General features: G+C 40.5%; 2 protein-coding genes across 9 annotated transcripts in view; one reads left to right on the top strand and one right to left on the bottom strand.

Annotated features, from left to right (window-relative positions):
* Window positions 1-1,678: 1,678 nt before the first annotated feature.
* On the bottom strand, window positions 1,679-12,756 carry FKBP7 (FKBP prolyl isomerase 7). Of its 5 annotated transcripts, XM_059166924.1 has the most exons (5): window positions 12,416-12,756; window positions 10,760-10,911; window positions 5,671-5,804; window positions 3,431-3,482; window positions 1,858-2,009 (listed from the first exon to the last, which is right to left on the bottom strand). In XM_059166924.1, exons 1-5 carry the CDS (start codon window positions 12,622-12,624, stop codon window positions 1,981-1,983), a joined length of 576 nt encoding a protein of 191 aa, XP_059022907.1. In that variant the 5' UTR covers window positions 12,625-12,756; the 3' UTR covers window positions 1,858-1,980. The 5 variants fall into 5 exon arrangements, 3 of the variants coding, with proteins under 3 accessions (XP_059022905.1, XP_059022906.1, XP_059022907.1); XM_059166922.1 differs by lacking the exon at window positions 3,431-3,482 and having other exon boundaries at window positions 1,679-2,009; XM_059166923.1 differs by lacking the exon at window positions 3,431-3,482 and having other exon boundaries at window positions 1,679-2,009; window positions 5,671-5,801.
* A 105-nt stretch (window positions 12,757-12,861) lies between these two features.
* PLEKHA3 (pleckstrin homology domain containing A3) overlaps window positions 12,862-19,137 on the top strand; it is a 28,190-nt gene continuing 21,914 nt past the window's right edge. For 2 of the 4 annotated variants that reach the window (XM_059166920.1, XM_059166921.1), the window contains exon 1: window positions 12,862-12,947. Coding sequence is in view for 2 of the 4 variants with exons in the window: in XM_059166919.1 (XP_059022902.1) it covers window positions 15,073-15,112 (40 nt within the window). In the remaining 2 variants the exon portion in view is untranslated. Of the gene's footprint in view, window positions 12,948-14,697; window positions 15,113-19,137 lie in introns of those variants that run through there. The other 2 variants (XM_059166919.1, XM_059166917.1) reach the window with 2 other exon arrangements.

Below are 19,137 nucleotides of genomic sequence, written 5' to 3'. Positions count from 1 at the left end.
ATATGACTCAAAGGCAAATAGGAATATACTGATTGCAAAATGCTCTAGTGACTTTTTTATTTTTATTTTATTTTATTTTATTTTATTTTATTTTTTTTAAGATTTTATTTATTTATTTGACAGAGAGAGATCACAAGTAGGCAGAGAGGCAGGCAGAAAGAGAGAGAGGAGGAAGCAGGCTCCCTGCTGAGCAGAGAGCCCGATGCGGGACTCGATCCCAGGACCCTGAGATCATGACCTGAGCCGAAGGCAGCGGCTTAACCCACTGAGCCACCCAGGCGCCCCTCTAGTGACTTTTTTTTAAGAACAGGGGCAGTTTCCAAACCAAAACATAATATTGAATCACCAACTTTGTTCCAACGGAGCAGATTTTCCTGAGGGAAGTCAAGGAACAAGAACTGGCAGTTGAGCAAGTGAGGAGGAGTTACAAAATTGGGTACAGGTACGAAGCACTCTTGGGAGGAAAGGAAACCCAAACCCAAGGTGTTGGTTTTATGAGGTGTCAAACTCTGTGCTATGCATACGTGATACCTGTCAATCTGGTGGGTTTTGCTTTACCCCTGAACTTTTAGATAATAGAATTTGGGGCAGTGTAGTTAAAGAGTTTAAAGACAAACACTGAACAATGGTTTGGAAAATGGAAAATGGAAAAAGCTTTGGTTTGAACTCACTTGTTTGGAGCAGAGCTATTTAATGCCTGACATAGTTTTCTACATACGCAATGGGCAAAACCTTCCATGGTTCAATAAATAACATGCACTTTCTTTGACACTAGTGTGATCTACAGCATCTCTTACTTCCTATTCTCAACAAGTTGGATGTCATGATTTGACCATGATGCAAAACTGCCACTGAAGTGTATATCCCAGTTTGTATCCCCATTTGATCCCTCATGTGTAAAATAAATTGTACACATTTTCAAAAATTTGATGGGGTACCAGTTTGTAAGGCTCAGTCATGATCAAGAACAAGGACATCATAAAATGAAGTGACATAGGGTAGAGATACATAGAGAAAGGGAACCGGAAATTAAGGAAAACCATGGCATTAATTTAAAACGATCAAGACAAAAAGTTAGGGATGATAGATCTAAAGGCCTACAAGAAGGAAGAGGAGGCAGCACATTTAGAATGATGTCTGAAGGAGTACAGACTCAGAACAGTATAGATTTTATTATGTCTGCTATGTAAGAGGCACAAAGCCTTTGGTCTGGTCAATTGTCTTTAAGCATTCCCCACTGGAATAATGACCAAAGACCAGAGCTTGCACCAAAAAGTACAGAAACTGTGTTTAAGGCTCTCTGTGGGACAGAGGTATACAACTAATACTTTCTTATATGCATCCAAAAGGAGTATTTGTTTAGTTCTGTGATTTTTATATGCTTCTACTTGTAATGCTACGAAATGTATAAACAAATGAAATGTTAATTCCTGGGTCCTATTGAATATTTTCAATATAACGGGACATTTTTACAATTAAAATGTTAGAAATTGGATATTTAACACTTTTACATGTTGTTAAGGTTGGAGCTGGGAAGAGCTTGTAGATTTTGACATAGATGTCCTCCTGCTTCCTGAAGGGGGAAAACTGCCCAGTGGGATGTGGTCTATTTCTTGGTGATGCAATTTGTGTTCACAGAATAAAGCAATAGGAAACATAATTATACTTTTCCTGAATGTTAAATTTGCAAAATACCACACATTTATTATGCCAAAATTACATGTATTGATGGGATCAAAATATATTCTCGTGGGAGGAAAACATAAAAGACAAGTTCTAGGGGAAGTGACTTTGTTTTATATATAAAGTACAGTAAGTAGCTAAGAAAATTTAGAAATAAAAATATACTACAGTTCATCATGTTGATATACATTGTATTCCTTGGAAGAAATGAAGCCATCACCATCATGATCATTCTTCTTAAAAATATCTTCTAAAACTGCATTCTGATATGACTTGTCACGTGGCTTATCATCCTTTTCAAACTCCCTTTGCAGGTAGTGATTTATCTAGAGGACCAAAATAATGTCTTTAATAAAAAAGTACCACAGTAAATTTTCTGTAACTTTAAGGAAATATGTTTACATAAGGAAACTCAATGGTAAGGCTACTTATAAGTGATATTAAAAATTTTAAAAACTATTTGAGGTTTTATTCTTTTAACCTTTGAAGCAATTTTTCTGAAAAGAAACATCTTCGAATTAGCTTCCCCTGAGGTTACAGATGGTTAGTGGTACATACTCAAAGATTAACCTTTGAATTGAATTTTGTTGAAACCAAGTATTTTCCAATAATCTATACTGTCCACATTATGAAAGGAAAATGAGGAAAATCATTCTTAAGGAATCCTATTAGTGAATAAAAACCAAATTGGTATTTTTATAATTCTAAAATTAATGTATATATTGAATTATCAATAAAACTCAACCATGGGTTTTGAAATAAAATTCAATTTTCTTAACTTTTCTATGATTCTATAACTCTCCTTCAAATCCATACAACTATGGCAATCTCTATAATAATAAGACCAAATAAAGAACAGGTATTAAGTATTCTTTCTCTGCGTTAATATGACATTTCTACTAACCACATGGGACTACTATACACTTGACATGTGGCTAGATCAAATAGAGGTATGCTACTCTCAGGGTTAAGTACACAACATATTTTGAAGACAATAAAAAATATTTATAATTTTTACATTGATTTCATGCTGAAGGGGAAATATTTCAGATATAGTTAGGTAAAACATAGTATTAAAATTCATTTCACCTGTTTCTTTTTGCTTTTTTAAGATGTGACTATTAAAATTTTTTTTATATACGTGACTCAATCATATTTCCATTGTAAAGTGCTAATATATATAAAAACTAAAGAATACAATGTGCAATAATCTGGAGATACTGTTCAGCAAGTCTGGGTATTTTAAACGCAAGAGGATTTTTAAAGCTAAAGTTGAACTTTGAGAGGTTTTTAGCAGTATGTATCCCAGCTCAGTCCATCATGAGTACACTATTTAAGATGATCAACAGAACTGTTCTCAAGTGAGACTTTAGTCCTATTGAGGGAGATACATTTTTTTCTTCTAGTTGAGCCATAGCAATGCTATGTAGATGAAAAGAATTTTAAAGAACCTCAAATATTCCTCAGTTTCTAAATAAATATATTTTCATAACCAATATTACTGACTCTCAGGACACACTTTTCTAGTATAGTGTAGTGGACATGTACAAAAAGGCAGCAGTAAGAAATAACCTTAATTTCGCTGACAATGAGTTCCATACTATTTCTACTTCATAATTTAATAAAAAATACTGTGTACCTCTTCTCTCCCACCTTATACTAAAGAATTGACTTGATCTTTCTGATGATAAGAGGAGGTAGTTTCTTTTAGTTCATGTTTTAAATCTAGTCTTTGTCATGTACTCACTGTGTGGTCTTGGGACAAATAATTTAACCTCTCTGGACCTCAATTTTGTTATCTGTAAAAGAGGGGAAACAGTATCTCTATGGTAGTATTTATGTGAGTATTAGAGTAATGTTTATAGATGTCAATGAAAGCTATTACTATTCAAGCATGTGAAAGTCACTCTTAACCTAGTGATAACACAGCTGATACCTGACAGACATCTGGACAGACTGTTGCTAAGCGGGTCACTGTTTTGGACTTTCTCTACTTTTATTTTCCAGAAAGAACTAAAGAACCCATAAGAACTACTGAAGAGTATTCATACTGCAGAATGTGCCTCTTTGTGTACATCTGATAACGAATGGTTTGTATGCACAGGCTGAGCTCTTGGGTACTTTGTGAATTCATCAGCTGCAGTTCACTCTGAAACTCATAAGGAGTCAACGCCAAGTACGTGCAGGATGGATTTGCCACCCCACTAATTGTCCTCCTCCTTAAGGAACAGGGGATGTTTTCATTCACGTATCCCTCTCCCACTGCTGAGCAACAAAGGAGCTTCAGGGGCAAGTCCTTACTAATATCCTAGAGGAGGAAGTAGAGTCAGGGTGGGGAAAGGACTGGAGAGGGAGCACACCTGTCTTTGGAAATCAACCCCTCAGGGACCTTTTGTTATTGAGGTGGTGGAGTCATGCTTGTTAAACTGTCTCCCAACAAAGGGGAGACAAATGGGTTACTCAACTGAAGCAAAAAGGGTATAGTCAGTGGGACTAAGCCAATCACTGGCCTTCAGTAGTACAAACATTAGCCCTCAAACATCCAGACTGGAAATTCCCTGAAAGAGGCCCTGGTTAAAAGCAAGGTAGTGGGGGCAACCGGGTGGCCTGGTGGGTTAAGCAGTCAACTCTTGGTTTCGGCTCGGCCTGTGTCTGGCGTTGTGCTCAGCACAGAGTCTGCTTGAATTCCTCTCTCCCTCTGCCTCTCCCCTCTCTAAAATAAAAATCAATCAGAAAGAAAAAAAAAAAAAAAAAAAAGAAAGAGCCAAGTAGCAGAGCCAGACTGATTTTGCCACTTAAGGGTGGTGTGAACTTAGCCCAGTTACTTAACCTGCTTGGGCATCATTTTCCCCTTCCATAACATAGAGATAATGACATGTGTATATCTCATAAACTGTCATAAAGATTAAGTGAGTTCACATGCTAATGTGCTTCTAGTAGTACTTGGTACTGAGAAAATACAAAAGAAAATTACTATTATTGCTCCGACATCTTTATTAATCCCCCAATTCATATAGAAGACTGACTGGAGGGGTGCCTGGGTGGCTCAGTCAGTTAAGCATCTGCCTTCAGCTCAGATCATGATCCCAGGGTCCTGGGATTGAGCCCCACATTGGGTTCCCTGCTCAGTGGGGGCCTGCTTCTCCCTTTGTCTGCAGCAACCCCCCAACTTATGCTCTCTCTCTTTCTAGCAAATAAATAAATACAATCTAAAAAAAAGAGTAACTGGAGTGTGGAAGCTAGTTAGGGAACTCCTGTGTCGGAGGCAGGCCCCTGGCCAGGGCGGCCTCCGCCATTAAAAGATGGCACCTGGCTAGTTGCCAGGTTAGGATTGCCTCATGAGACTAAGCGGAACACCCAAAGAGGAAGTAAACAGCATTGGTTGCTAGCGAAGTTGTTCGTTTAGGTGCACAGCCTGATTCGCTCCCTCCTGTACCCTGCTCGCTGATTGGTCATGTAAGCGTATATAAGTGTGTAGACTTGCGGAAATAAAGAGAGAGGAGAGAGAGAAGATGCATCCGAACCAGGGTTCTTGTCGTCCTTGCGGGGCGAGGGCGATACTCCTGGATCCTGCTTACAACTTTCTAGTGCACACAATTCAAATTCTCACTAGCTCTTTTCATAGTTTCATGTAATCCCCACAGTCCTGCAAGGCATAAATTATTTGTACTATTACAAATTCCTATGGTGTTGCTTGAATGAGCTCTGTTCCGGTCTAAAAACTGGAAATGCCCTATGGAGATGAGCTTGTTATTTTAATGAACTTCTGGCAGGGAGAAAGGCAACTGAACAGGATGACTCATTACAAGTTTTATGTTGAAAAAGGCACATTTTCTTCTTGGAGCTTAGATTTTTTAGTAATCGGCTCTGTAAAAGCAAAGTAATCAGCCCATGCTCAGTAGAACTTAAAAATAACCAATGTAATAGATATCTATTTAAATTGTGAAGAAAAAAATAGACTGTACACATAGAATTTGTTTGAATTACCTCAGTTTTAGAGAGTTGCCTGTCGTTGTCTGTGTCTATCTGTTTAAATGTTTCAATGCTTCGTGGTCCTTTGGTCACAGCATAAAGTTCAATCTCAAAAATCAGTGTTGCATCAGGTGGAATCTTGCCTTCTGCTAAAGGTATAATTTTTAACAGTTTAACTTACATGAAGATAAGGTTCAGATATTTAATCACAAATAGCCATTACAGCATTATGATTATATTATTTCACATTTATAAAAACCACTTACTAAACACTTTAAAAAATATTTCCATGTTTTTAAAACAAATCAGTTTTAAGAACCTAGTAGGTCATTAATTTCTTATTGAATTAAAATAAATACAAGTCATGTAATTTTTTTTTAAAGATTTTATTTATTTATTTGTCAGAGTGAGAGAGAGCGAGCGAGAGCGAGCACAGGCAGACAGAGTGGAAGGCAGAGTCAGAGGGAGAAGCAGGCTCCCTGCGGAGCAAGGAGCCCGATGTGGGACTCGATCCCAGGATGCTGGGATCATGACCTGAGCCGAAGGCAGCTGCTTAACCAACTGAGCCACCCAGGCATCCCCAAGTCATGTAATTTTTATTAATATACCTCATCATTATATAGAAAAGAGCTAGTGCAGAGAAGAAATGCACGGGCAGAAAGATTTCAAAGTGTAAATCAGTAATCTTCTAAAAATTGACATTGTGTAGTTATTTGGCAGCATAAATAAAACATATGTTTCAATATATTTGTCTTCCCAGTCCTTTACAGACATTAAAAAATAAGTGCAATGACAGAATAACACAGTAACAATTTTATGAAATCTATAATCACAATAAAAAAATTAAGTATTAAGGTGAATAGTCCTCTTAAAAAAGTTAACCTATTCACTCATCTATTACATCACAAGACATCACAGATTATCTTAGCAAGCTATGGGCTTATTCGGATGACCATTTCATAGAAATGACCTGCAGAAATGATGTGCTAAGAGGCAGGGGTTGGCTTGTGTCACCGGTATTGCCCAGTCTCTCCCAGAGTCTCATCCACTAATATTTGTTGAATGAATATTTGTTGAACGAATGCCCCTATGGTTTATTTTTTAAATGGCTGCTTGTTCTCTGAAGTAAATAGAATTCTTGCTCAAGTATTGATTTAACCCAGAGAGAAAAGAGCTTCAAAGTTACAGCCAAAAGGAGAGATTGATCAGTCATCTCCAAAACCAGGACATAGAAAAAATCTACCCATACATCCTATGACTAATGAAGTTCCAAGCTATGTAACCACCTCTTACCTGACTTTAGAGCAAAAAGAGGTAGAGATTAATTCAATGATCATTTTTACAAAATCCATCCCTAGTCTGTCCAGTTACAATCTCCTTACAACAGGGAAACAACTAATGATAATAAGGCAACCTCAAAACACAAATTCAAATTTCTTAAGAAAAAATATTACAAGTCCATATGAAGTTTCTAAATAATTCTACTGGAAACACAGAAAATATTGCCAATTAGGCTTTGTCATACAAAGAAATCAGAGCATAAAAAAGGAGAAAAAGGTGAATTTGCTATAGAATTACTTGTATTTAGAGAAGCAGATCAAAGACGTAGGAGTTAAAGAATCTATACGTACCACGTGTACTGTTAATTTAAAGCACTAAAAAGTCACATGCATTTCAAGACATGCAGGGTGCTCTGTCATATGAAGCAAGGATATTGCACAGAGGAGAGCCTTCTTCAAGTACTACCTAAAATAAAGTTATAGCTGATGTTAGGTCTCAATAACAACTTATTTAAAAGAGCTTATTTGACAAGAAGTGGTTGGTTAAGCAGTGATGTATGGTCTCCACCACAATTTTTACGTAATCTAATCCTACCTACGTGATGCAGGTAAGCCAGCAATTAAGTATGTTCCAAAGAACATACTTTAGTTGGGCCACAGTTTCTTCATGTGTAAAACAAAAGCGTTGGTGGTATTACTAATGAGATTCATCATTTTTATGTCTTTTGGGGACACCTCAAATTGAATACCATCTAACTTCTTCAAAGTTAAACTTGTACCTCTCTGCAGCAAGGGTCTGGTTTATTAATAGCATAGGCAGCCTGGGTAATCATTCATAGCTAAGCATAAACTAGTTTACAAACTATAGGAAAATGGGGCCCAAACTATAGGAAAATGGGGCCCAACAGGATGAATAAGCACCTATTAATGTGGGATGTGGTTAAAATGAGACTGAAGAGTCGAAAAGGCAAACTTTACCTGTATCATCTTGCCTAAAATCGGTCTCAACCTATGACAATATTTTTGGGCAAGGACTGCATTCAATTTAACTTATCTTCAATTTTTTTTCCTCTCTCCCTCTCCCAGATTCCTGTGCAAGTCTAAATAGGATATACAAATTATGGTTCCATGGGAGCTATTTTGATGGGACCAAATGAATGGTTAAAAGCATTGAGAATGAAGCTGTAGTTACCTGTAACTCTCTCTTTAGGAGTTTACAGTCTGACTGGGTCTGTTTTGTGCCACTAACCTCCCTGCAATCCAATCTGGGGCAGTGGGCCCCTCCTCTTGCTGCAAAGAGCACGTGAGGGAATCACAACTATCAATGAGTTAACAAAACAGCCTCAGAGAGGGTGAATCATTCAACGAAATATTTGGGAGTAATGACAGTATCTCTTCATAGAAAATGAATCTTTAATGACTTTAATCACATACTAAATATTTCAAATAGGTGGTGTTAGCAAGGGTTCTAAATCGTATGAGGAGGGAATGATTATAGTCTTCACTTAACAAGAGGGAGCAAGGATCTGATAGAGAATGCAAAGTAAAAACTATCCCTCTGTCAGGCTGACCATTTCCCCCTTTTAAAAACTTCTCTTTATTCAGCTTCATTTTTAACTTTGTCAATTTCAAAAATTTAAACAGTACAAAATGTTAGAGAGTAAGAAGAAATTTCCTAACCCTTGACCCTCAGGGTTTCCTTCTCACCAGATGACTAGTATCACCAGATGACTGTGTATCCTTTCACATATAATTTGTGTAGATGCATGATGCATATGTGAAATTCTCCCCCTCACAAGTAAGATCTTTGAGGATAGGAGATTGTTTCTTCTTTGTACATTGGCTTTATGCTCAATGCCTGGAAAGGGCCTGGCTTTGATGCTCAATAAATACTCCTTGCATGAATACATTCTATGCCACTTTATTTTATTTTTAAAAAGATTTTGTTTATTTTGTTTATTCTCTCTTTGAGAGAGAGGGAGAGAGAGCATGAGCAGAGGAGGCGAGTAAGGGCAGAGGGAGAACGAGAAGCAAACTCCTCACTGAGCAGGGAGCTCAATGATGATGCAGGGCTTGATCCCAGGACCCTGGGATCATGACCTGGGTTGAAGGCCGACATTTAACCCAGTGAGCAACCAGGTGCCCCATCCCACTTTATTTTTAACATATTAATACATCTGGCTCTATGGCATTCTTTTTATTGGTTGCACCACAATCCATTGTATAGATACATCATATTTGACTAATTCCCTATGGATGGATGCTCAGGTACTTTCCAGTTTTTTGCTACCAAATAAAAGTCTGTAATGAATGTTCTTTTATATATACCTCTGTGTACATTTCTGTAAATGAATCTACTGGCTCAGAGGATATGTGCTTTTAAATCTTGATAGAAATTGCCAGAAAGGTAAAGTGATTTACATTCCCAGCAATAATGCATGAGAATGCTAGCTTTCTATACCTGTGCCAACTTTGATGCCTTTGATCATCTGATGAGTGAAAATGGGTGTCTCACTTTGTTTTAATTTGCCTTTCTTTAATTATTAATGAAACTAAATGTTCCCATAGATTTAAAGGTGTTTTTGTTTTTTGTTTTTGTTTTTTTTGTTAGTAGGCTGCTTGCCTATTTCTAGGGTTGGGTTATTTTTATTATTGGTGAATAACACAGTTGCCAAAATTTTGCCCATTTATCTGCTTTACCTAGGTTCTTAGATCTTATAGTAGGATTTTTAAAATAGTAAGATATTGAAAGAAGCAGTTCATTTCTTCCACATTTCAAGGCTGTTCCTGAATTCGGGGATTAGTGACTGATAGCTTTTTATATTCTGTTGCTCTTTTTACTATGCTCTAGTGCTGTCCTTTTATTCTAAGATATGTTCCAGTTTCCTGAGGTTTATGAATTTGACTTTGGTACTGCTTACCTAAGGTATATGATATAGACATTTACATAAAAATTAATAAAATAACATGTACTAAAACCAATAAAAATGACTAAGGTAGAACGTATAGAATATATAGGATCTTTATGAGTACTGCCACTACACGAGGGAAAGAACTCTGGCCAGAGAGCTATCTTCCAACAAATGTCTTAATTTTTTATAAATGTGAAAAGTGGGGACCAAGCTGGACTGGACTAGATACGGCTAGATTATTGGTCCCTGTGATTCTGTAACTATTTTCCCCTGTGGTTTTTTAATTTTGTTTTTAGTTATTCAAAAATTTTTAATTATGGAAAATACATGTAACATAAAATTTATCACTGTAACCATTTTAACTGTATAGTTCAATGCATTCACATTACTGAGCAACCAATCTCTAGAACTATTTCATCTTGGAGAGCTGAAGCTCTAAACCCATTAAACCACTTCTCTGCCTATTCCAGCCTCTCTCCAGCGCCTTGGCAGCCTCTCTCCTTTGTATTTGACTAGTCCAAATACCTCATACAAACAAAATCACATAGTGGTTTTTTTGTGATTGGCTTTTTTTAATTTTATTTTATTTATTTTTATTTTATTTTATTTTTTTTTATTTCACTTAGTATAAGGTACTCAAGTTTCATCCATGTTATAGCATATAGAATAATTTCCTTCCTTTTTAAGGCTGAATAATACTCTATTTTATGTGTACACATGTTGTTTATCCACTCATCTGTCAATGGACACTTAGATTACTTCTACTTTTGGCTTCCACTTTTTTATGAATGGTGCTGCTATGAACATGAATATACCAATATCTCTTTGAGACCCTGCTTTCGATTCTTTTGGATATATATCCAAAGCTATGCTTTATTTTTAAATATAACTTAGAATATTAAGACACCTTACCATAGCCTTCCTTTCCATATGCAAATGAAGGGGGTATAATCACTTTCCGCTTCTCTCCAGGGCACATATCCATCATCGCAATGTCTAGCCCTTTTATGACTTGCCCAACACCAAGAACAAACCATTTGGGGTGGCCTTCATTTTGTGTCCGGCTATAATAAAAAACAATACTTAGGTAAGCTGATTTTAAGAAAAATGAAATAAAACTTTATAATACACCTGGATGGGATGTCTGGGTGGCTCCATCAGTTAAGTGCCTGCCTTTTGCTCAGGTCATGATCCCAGTGTTCCAGGATTGAGCCCCACATTGGACTCCTTGCTCCGCTGGGAGCCTGCTTCTCCCTCTGCCTGCTTCTCCCCAGTTGTGCTCTTTATCTCTCCCTATGACAAATAAACAAAAAATCTTAAAAAAAATAAAATATTTCTGGACATGAGGTTATAATTTAAAATTGGAGTCCTTTCTCTTTTTTCAAATTAATATTCATTCTGGGGGCGCCTGGGTGGCTCAGTGGTTTAAGCTGCTGCCTTTGGCTCAGGTCATGATCTCAGTCAGGGTCCTGGGATCGGGTCCCGCATCGGGCTCTCTGCTTGGCAGAGAGCCTGCTTCCCTCTCTCTCTCTGCCTGCCTCTCCATCTACTTGTGACTTCTCTCTGTCAAATAAATAAATAAAAATCTTAAAAAAAAAAAAAAGAAATAACTTAGAATAAAAAAAAAAATTCATTCTGAACCTCCTGGCAGGATGTTTGGCTCAAACTTCCTTCAAAATAGCCAGAAAGAAGTATGATTTGCCCAAAGCTAATCATTAGGAGTCATGTCATCATCTTTTTTATTGCCATCTTGCAAAAACTATTCAATAGTTACCTTTTTAATGGGTCTCTGGCCTCTAACTAGCTGCATGGCTTGTCCAAATAACTCATTCAACCTTTCTGAGTTTGTTCTAAAAACTGATGGCTCAGGTTTAACCTCAAAAAGTCATTTGAACAATAACTAAAATTTGTATCTTTTCTTACTAAATTTATCTATTTTCTTCCAAATGAAAAGAACTAACTTTCCCCAATCCTATCTTTAGAGGGTTATAGCACAGATGAAGAAAAGCCATTCTTCCTTTGAGTAGTAAAAAGATCAATTAAATAAGAGCAGGCAGTGGTGAGATTATAGGGGTGACATGAAAGAACACAGGGCCCAGAAGACACCAGGGAAAGTTATTGTGGTTTTTGGATACAGTTGGAAAGTGGTCCATAGTCTAAATATCATGCTTCTGAAGCTTCTTAACCTACGCTACCCAATCCTCTGTAAAGAGGCTCCAAAAAATGGCAAAAGAAAATGTTGAGAACATCCTTACAGACCGTACCATAACTTACCCTTCCATGGATCCCAAGGGTGGTGGCAGTGGCGGGGGTGCGTCTGTATGTCGTGTATTTCCGATAATTTCGTGGGCCACCATTTTTAATAATTTAAAAAGTAATAGTTCAATAGGGAACTACTGCACATCAGTAGGAATTCCCCCCGCCCCTTCTCCCCCCTGGAACAAAAGGCTCAACTCTTCCTGTTAAATAACGAGAACCAATCAACCAACCACGTAGCTTCTGGTTAGTAGAGGAAGCCTAGATTTCATGCATCAACAGGACGCCAGAGCAGTTCACAGCCTTTCCTACCTGCAGTAGAACTTCGAACCGTCTTTAGCCAAGAAGCCGTCGTAATGGGCATTTAGCAGGTCTCCCTTCTTGCTTGTCTTAGAACAGTTTTCTGGACGATGCAAAACTTCGATCTTCACTTCCTCTGTGCTCTCCTCTTCCTTTTGTCCCTGAGCGGTAAAAATGCCCCATACATAAAAGAAAACGATTAATCTTAACAGAAACGGCATGATTCCTGAAGTTGGCCTCAGATGACCACGGCGTTCCTTGGCGCGTGTCAGTCGTGCCCAGTCGCTGCCAAGGCAGCTGAGTTCCGACGCGTGGCAGGCATTGTTCTACGTCACAAAGGGCTGGGGGCGGGGCGCCCTATGGCCCCGCCCCTTTCGGGCAGCGCGCTCAGCCTCAAGAATTTTCGTCTGTCTGCCCGGGTTCCGTCCCTCCCGGTACCCGAGGCTTTGGATCGCTGTCATTAGTCGTTAAGGCAGGACTGAACTCTTGCACCGCTTCTCGTTAAATCCGCATATTTTACAGAAGGTTTCCTCAGCATTCGCTGGTAATGATCTCGTTTCCTAAAATGAAACAGGAAAAAGAATTAAACGGCCTGGTGGTGGGATGTTGTAGTCAGAGAATACGGCTGTCATTTCTGGGCGTACAAGGTTTCTCCTCAGACCCACATGGCGCTGGTGGGCATCTGGGGAGGCATTCTGCCTCTGGTAGGTCCTTGAAAGCACCTTCAGGGGGCGGAGTCACGCATTAAGAGGTCCCAGGCTAAGCCACACACCATCTGAAGGCCACCTGGTCGGGAGTAAACAGGTGCTGCTGCTCCTCTACCGTTTAAAGGCGTTTCCCACCAACCAACTCCGGAGATTGGGGGACCTGCTGCTGGCGGCCTCCGGGCCGCCCTCGACTGAGGGCCCATGGGAGTTGGGGGAAAACCTGACGGTGTCCCTTCTCTTACCAGCTCCGCGAGGTTGGTAACCATCCACGGTGCACCGAGGAGGAAATGAAGTTATTTGAGTATTTGGCCTTTTCAATCTCACAGCTAATGCACAGTAGGGATTTCACCAAGTTTGGCACAAAACCAGCTTTTACCCCACCCAACATTTTAGTATGAAATCTTTCAAACATACAGAAAAACTGAATTTTATTGCCCCATTCCCGCGGCCTTCTAGTCATCACTTGGATTCTATCATTAACTCGTAACTCTATTCGACTTTTTTTTACGCCACCATCTACCCATCTCTGTACCCATTGTTCACCAATTCACCTGATTTCCAAGTGAATACCCATCTCTGTACCCATTGTTCACCAATTCACCTGATTTCCAAGTGAATACCCATCTCTGTACCCATTGTTCACCAATTCACCTGATTTCCAAGTGAATACCCAAAGACTATTTACCCAGACCAGAAAACCTTCAGCGCAGGCCTGGGTTAGGTTCTGGAAAGAGAGAGTTCGTTCTGCCTGGTGTACCTCGGCCCTGCTAAGCGAAACCGCAGCACCGAGCCTGCCTGGCGTAAAGCCTGCAGCATTTCATAAATCGGAATTATTGTCATTATGTAAGATGATCATTTCCAAACAGGATTTCTTAAAATCACAAAAGCTAGGGGAAAGTCTTTATTTCTATAAGAAAAAAAATAAATAAATTCCAAAGTTTGGTTCCGTGTTTTATATTCTAGATGAAGTCGTGGCTATCTGAGGTTAATTGTGGGCATGGTGACTGTTCTTGGGGCCCCTCACCGTTCCTTGCCGGAGGGTTCGTAGCGGCACCCCGAGGGGATATCTTCCTAGGAGATAATTTCTTGGGCTCTCTGAATTTGGGGAGGGTACGAGGGACACAGAAATAGGTAGTCTTTCACGTTCTTGAAACAACCACCGGAAGGACCTGAGGCTCTGCGATAGGAAAACCTACCGCGCACCAGGACGAGTGCGCGGGCAGTTCGTCGGGGCTACGGGGGGCCGAGAGCGCCACGGGGTCCCAGTCCGCCCGCCCGGGCTCGGAGGCTTTAGCTCCACCGCGTGGTGGGTCCATGCCTCCCCGGGGCGGGGGGAGAAGTGTGAGGAGCCCCCGGACCGCCGGCCGAGGGCCTGAGGGAGAATGAGGACGAGTCAGGCGGCGGGACTGGGAGGTGAAGGGTGCGCCGCGGCCGCCAGTCCTCTCCCGCAGCCTCCAGCGCCGCGACCCGGCAGCCAGGCCGCGCCCGCTCTTCCAGCCCCGCCGCCGGGGAGGGGTTTCCCGGGACGAGCCGGCCCCTTTCATCCAGGAAGTGAAAGCGACGTCGGGGTCAATGAAAACAAACGGGGAGGCCCGGGGGGGTGGGAAGGAAGGCGGGCGAGGAGGAGGGAACGCCGGGGCGCGGGAGGGAACAGCCGTGTGGTGGACGCGCGAGCCGAAAGCGGGTTGCGGTCGTGATTTTGTCGCCGCCGCCGCCGAGGCTCGCCCGGGGATGTCTGAGTCCGCGCCTCGCGGCCCCCGAGCTTCAAGCGGCGGCCGCCGCCCGGGCCTCTAAGGGCCGCCACGTCCCGGCGGCGCGCGCGCGGGCTCAGGGCGGCTCGGTGCCGGCGGGGTTGCCCGGGGAGTGCCGGGGCGGGCCGGGAGGGGCTGCCCAGGCTCCGCGCCTACCCAGCACCGCGGCCGGCGCCCGGCCAGGAGGATGCGCGGCGCCGGGCTCTGAAGCATGGAGGGGGTTCTGTACAAGTGGACCAACTATCTCACAGGTCAGAGGGCTCGGGTACCCGGCGGGGGGGTGGGTATTGGCGGGGAGAGACGGGGGCCTCCGGAGGGTTTATGTGGGGAGGCTGCGGAAAAAGAGGGTCAGGGGCCTTTCCGTCTGCTTGGCCTGCAGTGACCCTCGCGGAGAATGGGCTCCCTTGGCTTCCCGGGCTTAATCCTTCCCTCCGTCCCTTGTTAGAACTGGCCTCTGCAGGGGACGGTTCGAGACTGCGCATCTTCCTGGCGGTGGGAAGTGTGCCTGACCACTTCTTTCCCCGTGTAATAATGCTTATTTCCTCCCCTGGCTTCGGTAACAATTTCCAGTCACACTGCGTGTGTGGTTGCAATCTCCATCCTTATCCACACTTGATTCTGCATTTTGTTAATAACTGAGTTGTCAGGGTGTAGGACTAGAATGGATCCTGTACGATCAAGATTTAATTTTAGGGAAACTTTTCTATATATATATATATTTAAATTTGTAGAACATTTTAGCACGGTTTATTTTAAAAGTTCTCTTGTTAAAGTTGTTAAACTGTTCCCAGATAACATTCTCTTAGGAGTTGGTTGTCCGTGTGCTATCTTTATGTTTTGGAATTAAGGTAAGTGTGAGAAATAGTGGAGGACGGTGCAGTACACAGAAGTGGAACAGTCAGTGTTACCCATGAAGCAGGTTGGAAGGAAAAACTCCCAAGAATCTGTGTTTCTGTAGAAATGAAAGATCAGCAGGGAAGGGGCTTTTTCCGTGACACCAAGAGCCTGGCCCATTTAAAGACCCTTAATTCTGAGTTGTAGTCCCATCTCTGCCGTCAACCAACAGTAAGGACAAGTCACTTACCCTCTCAGGATCTCAGTTTGTGAAGTACAGGATGGTCAATTAGTTTATCTTGAAAGCTGCCTTTCAACTCCAGAATTCTATGATCTCAACACATTAGAGGAAAGGAAGTGAGTTTAAAGGAAGATTAAGTAGCAAATAGATTTCTTGTTCTAGTGTAATATAGACATCTTGATTCCCTACCCACTTATATACTTTGCCCAAAGTATTGAAAAGTTACCCAAAGTTAGCCTTGGTAACTGCAGGTACACTCAACTTGTGTCCACCCTGACCATGTGCAAAATCTGCCCATAAACACTTTAGGGCATAAGCATTGAGCTAGGGTTGCTCCCTCCTTCCTTTCTTCCTTTCATCCTACCTACCTACCTTTCTTTCTCTTTCTTTTTCTTTTCTTTTCCCATTTTCTTTTCTTTTCTTTCTTTCTCTCTCTTCCCTTCTCTGTCTCTTCTTTCTTTCTGATTAATTAGAACGCTAAAGCCTGATTTATAGCAGCAAATGCTTTAACATTTATCATACATGCATGTTTTATTTTGCTCATTTGACATTTGCTCATTAAAATGTCAAACAGTTTGTTTCTATAAATAACATGTTTTAGCAGGAAGCTTTTAAAAACCAAGGTATGTATTTTGTTCTTAAACATTTTTGGGGGGCAGTTGTGAGAACAGTTACCCTGTTTACTTGAAGTACAGTATTAACTTTAAAGACAGTGGTTTCTATGCTTTGAGATGCAGATGATCATCTCATTGCAAACTTTCATAAGCATAGTGTCTACAGCGTCTTGGGAGGAACCACTTAATGCTAGCCTAGAGCAATGGGTGATTACTAACATGAGCCATATGAGTCATAATTTATTCCTGGAGCGAAATGTGGTCTTGGTGGCCATCTTTCTCATCTAGGGCACTGAGCACCAGCTGGTTGAGCTTTTAACCACATGTGCTTAAGCTTTTAGTCTTTGCGGAGCATTTAAGCTAACTGCTAGTATGCATTGTAGAAGCTTGCTGAAAGGAGATCTTTGTTTGGAAGAATTCCATTTTAAAAATATAAATTTGACTTGGTGGCATGATGATTATTAATTTTAGTTCATCTTAGGTCAGAAGAATGAGCAGCTGTTCGTACTGAATGATGTTGAAGGAACTTTTTAGTTTCATGACAGTGTTCTTTGAGAATGTGTTCTTTGTAGAGAATAAGGATTTCAGTAACATTTGGTAGTTGGAGATAAAACGAAAGTTTTTTTTTTTTTTTTAAAGAATGCCTCTGAATTTTTTTCAAAGAGATATAGTCCTTTGTTATATAAATGTGTGAATCAATTAGATTGTTTTGATTAAACATTTCTTCACAAAGGTGTATAGAGATAACTAACAGTCTCAATTATTTTATTAAGCATGATCACCTTTCAAGTTGCTGCAAATTATAAATGAGTCATTTTACTCATTTGTTTTAAAGAGATATTGAATCTCAATAAAGAAGGCTTACAAAATCACAGTTTGTCTTAAAGGCACCCTGGACCTGGGGTGGAGTATACTTTTACCACCCTGCTTATAATTTGTTTGCCACAGTGAATTAGTGTTTGGAAAGATAATGTTTTCACCATTTCTGTACATACTCAATATACAACATATGCTCATGCAATATATTGCATATCTTTACTCTCATGGATAACATGCAATATCTCACTTTTCTAGTATTTAATCACTAGTTTAATCATTGATACTTTTTTTTTTTTTAGCACCTGTTATGTGCCAGGCACATTCTAGGTGCTGGGAACATAATGATAAACAAGATAAAGTTCATGTACCAAAAGAACTTAACTTTTTAATTTGCTAGGCCTTATTAGGAGTTGTAGTGTTTCATAATAAGATTTTTTTTAGTGTTTGAAATGTATTTTAATTATTTTGGATATCCAGCTTTCTGAACTGTATTATGACATTCTCTCTTCTGAAATTTAACCTTTTTATGATGACTTGATCCTGTCATTTCACAAGTGTTACAGGAAAAGCCATTTGGGGAGATAAGTCCTGCGTTTGTATCGGGGGTAAGAATGAATCTCCCATCTGCCACTGTGTTGGTACTCTTTGGCCCTGGAAAAACTGAATTGATTAAGCATATAGCAGGCTGTGTCTAATGTGACCAGGCTGAATTGTGATTTAATAGTTACAGAAAGAACAAGGAGAGTCACACTGGCTTTAGTGAGGCACTGTGGTCATGGTCACTCTGTTATTAATCAGTGAACTGTTGTAAATTAGTAGCATGCTTGATAAGATTTTAGGGATCACTGAGTTTGGCTTGTAAGAGTAACAGTTGAACTCTGAGGAAAGCCATAACCTCATTCTCAGCTTTGCCTTAGAGCCAAGTCTGTGACAGTTGTGTGATCTGGTCACTGAGTAAACACAAATGAAATGAATGATTGCAGTTTCTAGCATTTCTGCCTGAGCTGTGTACAGCAAGGCAAGGAGAGAGGGAATGTGGGAAATCCATGTTATCGCCACAGAATATGCAGCTTCTGTGGAAGAGATTAGAATTCATTCAACACTCACTTGTGCAGGGGAGTTTGCTTAGGCTACATGTAGAAGAGGGAAGGTCGCATTGCAGAATTGAAAGGCTGAGTGGCACCTGAGAGGTCATCTTGTTCAATCGCTCATGAAGACTGAGAATTTTTGATATTTACTGAAATGGAAAATTTTTTTTCAGCTTATCTAACTAAAGAGTGAGAATAGAACTAGGGCTGGAATCCACGTTTCTGTTGCTTTTTTCATTATGTTGAAACCCAACTCTGTTCCCTTCAGGAAAAGGGGGAAGTCATGTTTTATCCTGTGTAGGGTTATTATAATATTATATTATTATAACATTATTGAGGATGAGTCTCATGGGTTGTTAAGAAGAAGGTTGTGAGTCAGAATACAGGTATTACTCCCTATATTTATGCTGACCGACAGATTTCTGGAGAAGGCTCTCCTAGCAAAGTGGGATTGCGGCAAGAACATTTTGGGTAAGATTTGGCCATTAAAAATTTCATTGTCAGGGGGCGCCTGGGTGGCTCAGTGGGTTAAGCCGCTGCCTTCGGCTCAGGTCATGATCTCAGACTCCTAGGATCGAGTCCCGCATCGGGCTCTCTGCTCAGCAGGGAGCCTGCTTCCTCCTCTCTCTCTCTGCCTGCCTCTCTGCCTACTTGTGATCTCTCTGTCAAATAAATAAAAT

This window comes from Mustela lutreola, chromosome 3, assembly GCF_030435805.1.
Source record: "Mustela lutreola isolate mMusLut2 chromosome 3, mMusLut2.pri, whole genome shotgun sequence".
NCBI lineage: Eukaryota > Metazoa > Chordata > Mammalia > Carnivora > Mustelidae > Mustela > Mustela lutreola.
This window is presented reverse-complemented; position numbering and strand designations above follow the sequence as displayed.